Here is a 14009-nt window from a genome sequence, read left to right on the forward strand (position 1 = left end):
GATTTAATAATCGTCAGGATACTTTAAAATTGTTTCCCGACAATTTAATAACCGTTGGGATACTTTAAAATTGTCTGCCGACAATTTAATAATTTAATAATTGGGCTACTTGAAGATTTTGTCTGGTATATAACAAAAATTCAGAAATTAATATTATATACATAATTAAAATTCGGTAAATTAAGATTATATACGTAATAGACATTCGAGAAAATATATAATAAAATATAAATTTAAAATACAATTGTGTGAGAGCTAGCATGATAGTTAAAATGCATATATACATTTATTTAATTAATCATAATTTTTAAATTTCTATTATGTTTTAAATTTTGATTTGCCAAATTTCTATTATGTGCATAACTTGTATTCTTGAATTTCTACTATATATTTATAATTTTAATTCACGAAACTTCTATTATGTACATAGTATTAATTGGCCGAATTACTATTATGTACAATTTCAATTATTTACATAATAGGAATACGGTGAATTAAAATTATGTGCATAATAGAAATTGAAGAATTAAAATTATGTATATAATAAAAAATAAAAAATAAGAATTATGTGCATAATAGAAAGTCGGCGAATTAAAATTATGTATACATAATTGAAATTCGCCGAATTAAAATTATGTACACTTACTGATTATATTATTTACTATTTACGCGTCAAAAATTCCCGCGCGTCAAAAATTCCCGCGCGTAGTATTACATGAAATCGGCCGATTCTGACGTGACGTCACGATCACGTGCTTCAGGCAGCGTCGCCATCGTTCAGTCCTAATCCAGCGGCGAAGGAGCAGAGTGTGTCGCGAGTGCTCCACGTCTCGCCTGGATTTCGTGCGCGTGTAATGGGAATAAACGGGAGTGAAGTCCGCGAGTGTCGTATTTCGACGAGATGAACCGAATAATCTTGTCGAAGAGCATCCGGGCGTCGACAGAGACCCGAGAGTCTCGGAGGATCGTGAATTGACGGTAAGGGAGGGAAGGATATTTTGCCGTGATTTTCGCGCATAATTTCGGTACTATTCGCTCGCCAGGGAGCCTCGCGAGAATTCTTCATCGTCTCGAAGGATTGACGAGGAGCTTTCGCGAGTGCTCCAGCATCTTCAGGAGTGCCTGAGTATCGGAAAAAGTGTCCGAGGAGCGCGAATTCATCGAAACCGGCGATTCAAATTGTTGGGAAGGATCCTTGCTTGAGATATTTGTGGTACCGAGACTATCCGCGTCGAGACGGTGGCGCGCAAGTGTCACTCCGCCATGACACTTCGTTCATTTCGCGCTGTCACTGAAAGACGCAGCGTACCGCGAGGTGTCAGTCAATGTCACGAATTTAAGGGCTTAGGGCATTTCGATACGTTTAATGTGATTAATATTCGGACGCTCGGTTTCCCGGAATCGGAAAAATATATTGTTTTTTTTTTCAGATATTTGTTCGTGAACAGATATTTTGTTCGTGTTTTTATTCGCGAATGCGATATCGAACGTGATCGAGCGGGATTGAAAGTCGAATGCATTCGCGAGCGATCTTATTTATTTATTTATTTATTTTTTTTTTGTATCGTCCGTTTATTTCGAAGTGTGTCTGTGTGTAGTGCGATAAATTATTGCTAATATAAAATAATAGAAAAACAGTGCAGTGATCAGTGCCAAACCACATATGGGATTATAGCAGAGCAGCAGTGGTTCCTTAAAGGGGATAGATTAAAGCAGACAGGTTTAGATAATCTCAACGCAATGTGAGTTTATTTTTTGGTTATGTTACATTGTTTGGGAAATAATGATTGGTTGTTATTGTTAGGAATATAATAAAAAATTATAATGCGTTTATATATTTCTAATTTAAAAATATAAAAAAATTTTGTCATATTAAAAATAAAATTATATATATTACTATATAATAATACTACAATTGAAATTATGTTACTAATAATGAATTTAAGAAAATATTAATAAAATAAAAAACGTAATTTTAACTGAATATAGAAAATAAAATTAATACTAATTTCAAATAAGGAAAATTTTAGATTAATTTTAGCAACTGACAAACTAATTTTGTCATTATTTTCCGAACAATCAAGTTCACGTATCACTTTTAATTAAGTTTAATACGCAAGCTATGCATATCAGCTTAACTTCTCCATAATATCAAACGATAAATACGATTATTTAACAGACTTTGAATTTCATCGTACGTTCGAAGGCTATAGAATCGCATTGCAAAAAATGATCTTCCGTTTTGTCGCGCTCAACCTCACAATATTTCAACTTTATTCTGAGTCTACTTTGCGATACTTGTGCGGCACACGTCGTTTAGCGTCCTTTATTGGATTCGATCTGTCCGCAAACCGTTTAGGAACCGCAATCATGCGCAGCCTTCCGTTCCTACGGCAGTCGGTCCCGCCAATATCTATGCAAATCCGCGGGGCCCCGAGTATTACAAGCCTCGTGTCAACCGGTCGATGATGCAAGGCTCGTGCCAGAAACACACGCGGACGATGCACAACGCCGGAGGGAGGATATATAACGTTAACTCGCGGTTCTCATGAATATGCACAGCCGTTTTCCCCAGCTGGATGCGCGCACGCGTGCAAAAAAAACGTATGCACGTGTATTTAAAACCGGTTCGCGCACGTGTGTTTTGTCACTTCCTGCCGATTTTTTGCCTCATCATTTTGCCTTCGTGTGCAATTTTTGCAAAAACGATCGAAAAATCAAAGACGAGCACGTGAGGTGTTATCAGCCACGTCAAAATTCGCAAATTGATTTTCCGGATTTTCCTGTCATGCACATTTTACTGTATATTGACATTTATTTTATTAAATGTAGTTTCGAATAATGAGGATATATTGGAAAAAAGTTGTTAACTCAATCGTTCAACTAAATAATATTTCGTTATTTGAACATATAAAAATATTTAAATTAAATACAACATTAAATCTAATAAAACGTATATTTGACTTAAATACTAATATATGTTCAATTAACAAAATAGTTATTTAGTTGAAAGATTTAATTGAGTTAATCATTTTCTTAGAGATATAAATATTCAAATTATTTTTATTTCTTTATTTTTAGCTAAATTGTGCCTTGATATTTTATATTCAAGTTCTTAATTGACTCAAGTTTTTAATTGACGAACTCTCACTTTGATTTTATTATTAAGTGAAAATAGTCTTTTATTTGCCAATAAAAATATTTTATTTACGAATATAGTAAAGTTTATATATGTATTACTTTCACGCAGTTGGACATCTCGAGCAATTTTAAAACGATCGTAAAAATAGAAAATATACTAAAATACGAGATGTTATCGCCCTCTGTCAAAGTTTGCAAATTGATTTTCTGGATTCCATCGCGCATTTCGCTATATATTGACACTTTATTTAAATCCAAGATACGTTTCAAATAATAGATATAGATATAAATATCCAAATTATTTTTTATTTATTTATTTTTAGTTCAGTTATACGTGCTTTGGTATATTTCATAATTTTACACTGGTTCAAGTTCTTAATTAATCAAGTCTTATTTTAATTATATTGTTGAGTGAAAATAGCATATTTTTAGAATAAGATTTTCTTATTTACGAATAAAGTTCATATGTATTCTACGTTACTTTCGCGCACATTTCGAGATCCATTAAGGCTGCGAGGAGGGAAGCTATTCATTGTCGTTTTCCTATATACGAGTCCAATTCAATGTGCGGTGACAATGACAATGTCGATCTCACAACGCGAGAATGGTGGATCCAAGAAGCTTCTCCTCGTGTATTGATACAATGGAAGCAATGATGAAAACGACGATAGTCTCGTGCAAAGAGAGTAGATTATTAAATCTTAGTAATTTCAAAGAAATCGAATGTAGGACAAGTATCCAGGTTTTAATTCGCTTGAAAAAGATTTCAGATACTTTTGATTATACTATGTCAATCTGTATACATTTAAATAATTTATTTTATTTTTATTTTTATTTAAGTAAAACTTTATTCAAGTAAAAATAAATAGTATATTTAAATAACTTATTTATATAGAAATAAATAATTTATTTAAATGAATAAAAATGAATAAGAAGAAAATGAGAATTTCAATTAAGAGTATTTAATGAAGAGTATTTAATTGAATAAAAATCAATAAAAGAAGACGAATTAATTTTTGACGAACCAATTTGTGCGAATGAAATATATTTTTATTCCTCAAGAAACTTTCGTCGCCTTTCTTCACATAAATGTTCGTCGATCAGTAATTTTCGATGATGAAAGGTAGTATTAGTTCGACAGGCGATGTACTAGCTTGCACACTAAAAAATATGTAATATATTACATAAAAGTAATATATAAAATTACATAAATAATAAATATAAAATTACACGATAAAATTTTATTATTGCAATTGTATACATTTTTATTATTTTATCATGTAATTTTACATATTTTTTAAAGTGTAAAATTACAATATAATATATTGTAATTTTCCACTTATTATTTATGTAATTTTACATATTTTTTTTACAGTGCAAAAAGATTCGCAAATAATTTGTCCGCTCATTGGTTCTGTTTCTCCTATATACCTCGAAATAAAAAACAATGTCATAAGAGCCAGTGTGCCTCCTCTTCGTGCGAGGTCTTTTATCCCTCTTCTCCGTTAACCCTCTCACCACCATCTCTCCCTCCCTCGTATATATCTTTTACTTTGCCCATCCCTTCCTCTCACTCTCTCTCTCTCTTTCCCACTCTCTTTGACCCGTTAAAATAGACGAAGCTTCTTTCCCGGCCAAAGTCGCAGATATTGCCGGCCGATCTTGCTGTTGGCAAGATCTCGCGAGAACGACAGTTCACCTCCGATACGCGGCGAAGTTGCTTCGAAACTCTCGCGCGAACCTGTTCCGGAGTCTGCCCGGTCCAGATTTACGGCTCGGTTCTTCCGCGGACGTAAACTGTCACGTCGGATTCCGCTGGGACGGATTCATTTCGAGTTCTCCAGACTCTGGAGCCACCGTGAATTAGTGTGAATTTCTCGACGTGTGTGCTATCTCTCTTCTTATGTCTGACACATTTTTAAGAATTCTGCAAAAAAAAAAATGTAATCAAACATTACACTCTAACGTCATGATAATTGAATGCAATTTTTATACGCTGAAAAAAATTGTTGACTTGTCTAAACCTCTCAATTAAATTCCTATTTTGTTAATTGAATTATTAGTATTTAAATCAAATATATATATATATATATATATATATATATACATACACTTTGTTAGATTTAATGTGTTATATTTAATTTAAATATTTATTTAATAAATTATTAATTTATTTATATTAATTTAAATATTTTTACATAGAAATAAATTAGCTATTATAGCAAAATTTTAGCTGTCTCTATATTAAACATGAAATTTATCATGCTTAAATTTTAGTTATGATAGTTAATATTTTTAGCTATGATATTCTTGTTTAAACTATAACTAAAAAATATTGGTTGCTATAGTTAAAATTTAAGCGTGATAATTAAAATTTAGCTGGTAGTTAAAATATATGTTTAATTAAGAAAAATTATTTCGTTGAAAGGTTTAGTCAAGTCAACAATTTTGTTTAGTGTATACAATTTACCTTTCATCGATGACAATTAATTCTTCGATCAATGACGTATCACAGATCGATGATCATCGCGCGATATCGAATACGATGGGATAAAAATATGAGATAAACACTCTCGCGAGCAATCAATTATCCTTATACCTATATATTGATATATTAATAGTTAAAAATACGAATGAGACGGGATGTGATAGCTTCCTAGCAAAAAAAACGATCTGGAGCGGATAAAAAATCGCGCGAAGTCTCTCTCTCTCTCTCTCTCTTCGCCGCGTCTCTCTTTTAACGGTGTCGTTTAAAGGGCATCGAAATGTCAATTCGCCACTCGGTGTGTTGCGTACGGTGTAATTGCGTGCAGATTAAGTGGGTGTTTATCGCGCGCGAGAGATAACCGGGCATTTTAAAAGGCATTTTAAATCGCTCGTCGGACGCGAACATCTTTTACTCGACAACTACGTTGTGCAGCGGAATTGCGCGACAGCGAGAGTTGATTGATCACTCGATTAAATGGGAAGGTAGTCGAGAAAGAGGGATATATATATATATATATATCCTTATATATATATATATATATAAGGACGCGCAGTTTAATTTCGCCCCCTCGTTGTTATTTACCGTATAATTATTGCGTCAATTGGGACAATGTAACTAATCCATTTTCTAATTAATTTTACGCGCACAGAAGGATAATTCGCAGGACGATCGTTCCGTGAAATTATATATAGCAATGTGTTTTGCCATTTAATGCATTAGATGAAAATGCCGGGCCAAGTCCGAGAGCTTTTTCAATCTTATTCTCATTATTTAATTAAATAGTGCCGAAATGCGCGTGTCAGAATGGCGAGAAATCTTGAAAGGCCCTTGATATAGCCATTTATTAATTAATTAAATATGCATTACTCTGCATTTTGCAACACTATTTTGAATTAAAAATCAACAAAATATTTTTCTAATTTTATATTTTACATTATATATAATGTATAAAATAATTATTTATTAAATAATTTATATAAATATATTTATTATATTTACTTATACAAAATATTTATTATTTACTTTATATTTAATTACTTGATATTTTTTATTTATTCTATATATATATATATATATATATATATATAGAATAAATAAATTAAATATAAAATAAATATTAAATATTTATAAAATATATTTAGAATAAATATTAAATAAGCAATTAAATAACAAATATATGCGGCCTTAATTTATTAAAATTGAATAGATCTCGTGGCATAATGCCGCAGTTATTCGATGTAGACATGATAATTGCGAGATATGTTGGGCGAGATGATCTCAAAGAAGATCCGCGATATACATCTGACATGAAGCAAACTGCTCGCAGATTAAGCGATCAAAGCGCGATTAGAGGGATCGTTGCGTGCGCGTTTAGTGAAATAAGTCGCTAACTGAAGAGAGAGAATTTGAGAGAAGAGTATTATGCGCGCTCGTGTATAAATTTATTCGCGCATTAATTAATGCGCGGAACGTGGCTGCTCTCGTCATTCATTCCTATAGTTATTACGTAGCCCGGGAGATAGGAAGAAACAAGGATAGATAAGATACAAAGGGCATGTCGCGATATATTTTTGCACGTCGCGTTAATTTTGAAATCAGAGAAGGAGAGATTACTTCATTTCTCAATGTTTTACACTGAAACAAATTTGTTAACTTGATTAAACCTTCCAACTAAATCACAATTTTGTTAATTTAACATGTATTAATATTTAAGTAAAATATATATACGTTTTGTTAGATTTAATATGTTATATTTAAGTATTTTTATTCTATATTTAATCTTTTATTTAAATATTTTTATCTATTCAATTAACAAAATAGTATTTAGTTTAGTCAAGTTAACAAACTTTTTTTGCAATGTACAAATAGATGAGAATGATTGATTAATTTGCAGATTTTTTTTTCATATTTGATATCGCACTAAATTATTAGAAAATAACAGTAATCGTGGAATTTTTTGATCTGTTAATTAAATAACGAATAATTTAAACACCGAAATATAATTATGAACGCATTTATGCAATTTGGAACCAACCACTAATTTTTTTTAATTTCAAGATTTTAATCGCAAATTATGTGTGAATGTATTAGACATAATTTGCGATAAAAATCTCGAAATAAAAAAAATTAATGTATATTTCAATATATATATAATATTCGATATAAACACCGATATATAAAAAATTAAGTAATTAAATATCAAATAAAACTGCCAAACATTTTATACAGATATATATAATATATTGTTATATAAATATTATTTAATAAAAAATAATGATATATGTATTGTGGCGCATATTAAGAATTGAATTGATTATTTCACGAATTATATATCGAAACCGTTCAACTGTATGTATCACGGTGTTTATATCGAAATATAAACACGCTTGCAACGTAACTTCTTATAATGGTCGACGACGAAACGTAGTCGATATGTTCCTCACGTGCGACGATATATTTTTTTATACGTTATTGCGCCTGTCCCATTTATTTTCGGAAGTGAAGTCGGCGTTTTGTTTCAGGCGCATCGTCTGGCGCGAATGATAATTTTCAGACACGCAATCGGCGTAAAGCGTAAAGATATAGCCCGAAATCCAAAAATAACGATGCGACAGGAAATATATACAACGAAACTGGGTCGCAAGTTCATCGGTACTAATTATTGTTAATTGGAATATTTCGTGCGGTTGTGATATCTTTATTTTGCTAGAAATTACTTCTTAATTCCTGCTTTTGTGATTATAAAAATTCGTCATTGATCGAAGGAAAGAAACCCAAAGCGAAATATATTGAGAAGAAAACATTAATATGTACATATAAATTTAAACACATTTCTTGATTATTTTATAAGAGAGAAATTCTAAGAAAAGGGACTAAAATAAAATTAAAGACTATACGCGATAATAAATTATATATATAAATAGTCATAGAAAGTTAAAATTAGTTTTCTTTTTTATAAAGTTTTAAATCATATTTTCTCTTCCGTACATTTTTGTTGAATCTGTCGATAGTTTCAACTAGACGCGCGCACTTTACATGTGTGTTTGATTAACGAAATGTAAACAATTTTTCACAGAAAATATATACCTGTTATTTTTACCGGATCGTGTTTGCGCGTTTGTTGTAAAAAATGCGATATTTTCGAGAAGAGGAGCGGAGTTCAACAACTCTTACGCAATAGAGTTTGCATTGTCAATCTCGTATTCCAATCACAATTTGATTATTAAATATTGTATATTACTTTTTTTATATTTATTTCTCACGACTTTATAAGTTTTAATTTTGGAAATATTTTTATTCTGAATAATATATATAATTCTGAATATTTTATTTATTCTGAATATAGACTAACTAAAAAAGAGAAATAACATAATTATATTAAGTTCAAATCTTTTAATATCTCTCTCATATTTTTATAAAAATTCATGCTTGCAGTAATTTTTATATTCGCAATAGCTGTATATTATTATATAGATCGCTCTTTAACAAGAATCGACCTTCGAGTCTAAAATTTGCGTCAAAGTCTTTGCTTACCGTTGTCGAATATAATGTCTAGAGAAAATTCGATAACTTTATTAGCGAGAAACACAACAAGTAGTCCAGAAGAAGAACTGTATCTGGCTTTTGTGCTTACCCTACCGTGGCGCGAGTTACACGACCGACCTCCTGGTACCATATCGGATTATACACATCCTTCTGAAAGTAGTAAAAGCAACGTGGAACCTCGAAATGCGGAGGAGAGGTCGGCTTCTCCGCTCCAGTAATCGCGAATCGTTTGTTCTACAGAGATATTGATATACCCTCAAGAAGTCTGATACTGCTTCCCTACACTGAAAAAAATTCTTAACTTGACTAAACCTGTCGACTAAATATTATTTTGTTAATTAAACATATAAAAAATATTTAAATTAAATATAACATCAAATCTAATAAAACGTATACATATTTCACTTAAATATTAATATATGTTCAATTAACAAAATAGTAATTTAGTTGAAAGGTTTAGTCAAATTAAGAAATTTTTTTTCAACATAGCTGGTATTCTTGTCGCAAATATACATATATTTTGTGTGGTACGAAAAATTTATATGTAATGTCTAATACATTTTTAATTACACGGAGAGAATTTTTCGTTATATTTTACCGCAAAATTCACTGCAAATTTTATTATGTTTGATAATGAGAAAATTGCCATGTTACATGTTTAACTTATCATGAACGACTAACAATAAGCTAGGTAGATTAAACACATTATGCTGCATTGTGAAATTTATATAAAATATTTTATATTTTATAAAATATAAATTTTATATTTTATAAAATATTTTATCACTTTTTTTAGCATCTATTCTATTTAAAACATTTAAAAAATTATAAGTTTTTAATATAGTTTTCAATACATATTAAAATTATTGAAATTTTACTACATATTTTAATAATAGATATTAATATTTTTTATTGTAGTAAATATTAATTAGAGAAACTCATAAAATTCTTTCAATATCATATTGTCCCACGATTATCATAAACTTCAGAATAAATTCTCTCTGTGTGTACAATCATATTTTTAAATTTATTTTTTTTATTTCATAAATATTGATTAAAATTTATTAAAGTTGATAAGATTCTCTGATGTCTTTTTAAAAAAGCATTTACCTATTAATCTGATACGTGATTCTTTCATATATTAAGTATTTTTTACCTTTTGACATTTTTTCTTAATATTGTATATAAAGTAGCATTTAAATTCTATAATTATTTTTTTTTCTACAAGCTGACAATGAGATACGTAGAAAAAAGTTTTAATGTAAAAATTAACTAAAAAAGATGGTAATTTTACATTTTATCATCATGACTGATATTATAGAATAAAATCAACTTTTTTGTTCTAAATTTCAACAGATAATTTGAGTTCAATTAATACAACAGCAATTTGTTAATTAACAGATGAATGTGTTAAATATTTAACAGAAAAATTTTAACGAGAACCTCTTTACAAGAAAACACAAATTTTCCAATTATGTATCTTTTTGTTATTAAACAATTTTGAACAAAAATGCAATCAATATAATTTTTTTTATAGAAGATACGTAGAAAAATATGAATAGAGAAATAATTGAAATAGTATACAGACACATACATATACATTTTACATTGTGACATATTACGAATATAGTTTGTATATATATATATATATATATACATATGGACACATGATATCATTCCAATCCACCTCCGCGTTCCAATGTTTACATAAAATGTAAACGAAATTACGAAGTTTTAATTGCTTGATCTGCAAGACGTTTTAAAAAAATGAAAAAAAATAAAACGCGAATAGCAAATGAGTTGCGACCATCGAATCGTCATTTTATCGCCTTATCGGGTTGAACTTTGCGAGAGAAATTTTGCGCGCTATCGGGCCACGTGCGAGAGAACTTAACTTTGAGGAACGAGACGAAGGAAGCTATTACTAGTACCTACTTGTCGCGACAGTCATTTAACAGCGTCACGATAAGTTTACGCCTGACACATATTGCGGGAGCGACGCGGAAGCGCTAGGACGCAGAAATCGTGACGGAACATCCGACGCGTTAAAATAGACACCCTAGAAACTGACGCCTTAGTTAATATATCACGTACTATCTGTACCACTGGCATAGTGAGAGTAACCGAGGTCGCGCGATTATATATGTGTATTTATATCTATGCATATCGCGCGTCTTCGGCTTCACGTATATATTTAGGTCTCCTGTCATCGGTCTCGGCCGATCTATGAACCGAGATTTCCATTCGTCGACTTCGCGTTTGATCGAGGAATTATCGAGGCAACGCGATCGCATCAGTGACCATAATAGATTCATTGAGTATCTCAATTGTACAGCGTGTCCATAAAAAATATGAGCCGTTATTTCAGGAGTATATTTTATTCGTTGAAATGAACAAAAAATGTTCATATACATATATGTCCAAAAATGCACCATTTTCATGTTGTAATCATGTTTGGGTCTCGAGACTTAAAATAATTACAATTTTATAAAATACAAAAAATAATTTTCATATGCAAATCGTTTTTCAAACATTGTGAGCAGTACCTGTCAAATGTCCTGCCAGGACGAAGGGATCAATTAAACAATTATTTTTGGACATTTTTTATTTTTTTTTATGATTTTATACATTATGATTTTTTTCTCATTTTGATGAATACGCTAAAAATTGTTGATTTGACTAAGTCTTTCAACTAAATATTTTGTTAATTGAACATATAAATAAATATTTAAATATAACATTAAATCTGACAAAACATATATTTGACTTAAATACTAATATAGGTCCAATTAACAAAATAGTAATTCAGTTGAAAAGTTTAGTCCAGTTAACACAATTTTTTTTTATTTAGAATATACGTTTCTGAAATAACGGCCCACATTTTTGTTACACCTTGTATGTACATGATTGCGAGAAACAAAACATATTTATATAAAATATAATTTACATCGATTAAATTATTGTCACTTTCGATCATTTTTGATCATTTACTATTCGATTACTCGATGTTTCAATGTTATCGATTGATCCAGACTGATGATGATAGGTCGTGGCGATCACATCGTTGTGACTGCATGTGACTACATTCAAATATGAATTTTTCGGGGAGATAGCAAAATAAATTACGGCTGCGAGTCGATTATCTGTTTCAGATAGAACCCGTTTGTCGCGTGCGGTATTTTTATGGGACAATATTGACCACGCTACAGTGCATCCGGGATCATCCAAGCTTGTGATTCTCTATACATTGTCTATCGATAACCGCAGTCTTGCCATGTCATTTAACAGTCATTTACAGTCCCGTGTATCCGTAAAAAAATCGGCATTTCGTGAACAGAACTAGACTTCACAGAACGAATTTTCTCTTACAATCAATGGAAAATTCGACAGACAGAAAAAGAGATATCGATAATAATTTTAGACTTTTTTTTGACATGCAATGCAAAATTATTTTTCTAAAAAAAAACTACAAAAATTGTAAGCTTTAATTTCTCGTAGATATAAAGTGAGGGTTACTTCTGGCATTTCTTTCTAATAATTACACTGAAAAAATTTGTTAATTTGACTTCAACTAAATGTACTGTTTTGTTAATTGCGCATATAAAAATATTTAAATTAAATATAACATTAAATCTAACAAAACGTCAAATTTACATTTTTTTTCAGTGTAGGTTCATTGATTCTTTATGATTTAAATTCAGGATATATAATAATTATCTATGATTATATCGGAAATAGTGCAAAGTGCATGGGGTTGAACAGTGAAAGTGCATCATGTGAGATGACAGGAAAATAAACTTTAATTAAAATTAAATTTAAAAATGTCATTGCGAGTTCACGCCGAGCTTATTGAACATGAATCAACTGTACCTGTTTATTGTGATGGCGTTATAATAATATAATAAAAAAAATAATAAAAATGCCGCACTACGACGACAGTTTCCTCGATTCGCCGATATTTCGGCGACGAACTCGCAGCTACACCGTGCAAAAGCGATTTTTGCCGAAATCGCAATCTTTTCACATCACGACTACACCTTTGTTGCTGGCCGTAACCAATCATGCGAGGACACTTTCCGGTTCCTTATCGACGTGCGACTTGAAAGGTAATGCCATTAAAAAATTCAGGCTAAGGACGCGAAGCGGTCTTTCACTTCTCATACAAAAGCATTAAAAATGCAAAAACGTTGAAAGATCAATTTTCTATTAGTATTTTTCGTATTTTGTGCACAAAATTGTTTGCACTGTAAAAAAATATGTAAAATAGCATAAATATCAAGTGCAAAATTGCACGATAAAATAATGAAAATATATATATTATACATTTTCACACAATATAATTTTACACTTATCATTTATGTAATTTTATATATTTTGATGTAATATATTACATATTTTTTTACAGTACATCTTATTGTTAGATAAAAAGGAAAAGGGATGAACAACTGTGTTAATGTCACATCATTGAATATTATTAAAACGAATAAATTGTCATATTATTAATTAGTTATATAGATTTTAATTATTATATAATTAATTATATTTTATATATATTTTAATTATATATATTAATTTTTATATAATTAATTACATATTATATTAAAGTTATTACGTCTCGTATATTTGACAAACTACAATTTTTGACATATCAAGTCAGATTTGATTTGACATTATTGACACCGTTTGGAATTTTTTTTGCGATAATTGTAATACAAGCATATATAAATCGTGCTTAACTTCAATAGAATTTCGGAACCAGACCGATGTCAGTTTTGGGATAAACGGCTCGTTTATTCTGCCAGACGCCATTGGCGGATTTAAATAATTGCGTTCT

The 14009-nt window shown here is 30.3% G+C and overlaps 1 protein-coding gene across 8 annotated transcripts in view; it reads left to right on the forward strand.

Annotated features, from left to right (window-relative positions):
• Window positions 1–14009, forward strand: part of C3G (C3G guanyl-nucleotide exchange factor) — a 95460-nt gene that overhangs the window by 7887 nt on the left and 73564 nt on the right. For 3 of the 8 annotated variants that reach the window (XM_029306856.2, XM_029306857.2, XM_029306858.2), the window contains exon 1: window positions 12932–13281. The exons of 1 other annotated variant lie outside the window; for it this stretch is intronic. In XM_029306856.2, coding sequence (XP_029162689.2) covers window positions 13095–13281 — 187 coding nt within the window. In that variant the 5' untranslated portion in view covers window positions 12932–13094. Of the gene's footprint in view, window positions 1–4813; window positions 5024–12841; window positions 13282–14009 lie in introns of those variants that run through there. 4 more of the 8 variants (XM_085483236.1, XM_029306854.2, XM_029306855.2 and 1 more) reach the window with 4 other exon arrangements.

Source organism: Nylanderia fulva, unplaced genomic scaffold, assembly GCF_048542155.1.
Source record: "Nylanderia fulva isolate GAGA-0341 unplaced genomic scaffold, ASM4854215v1 Scaffold24, whole genome shotgun sequence".
Classification (NCBI taxonomy): Eukaryota; Metazoa; Arthropoda; class Insecta; order Hymenoptera; family Formicidae; genus Nylanderia; species Nylanderia fulva.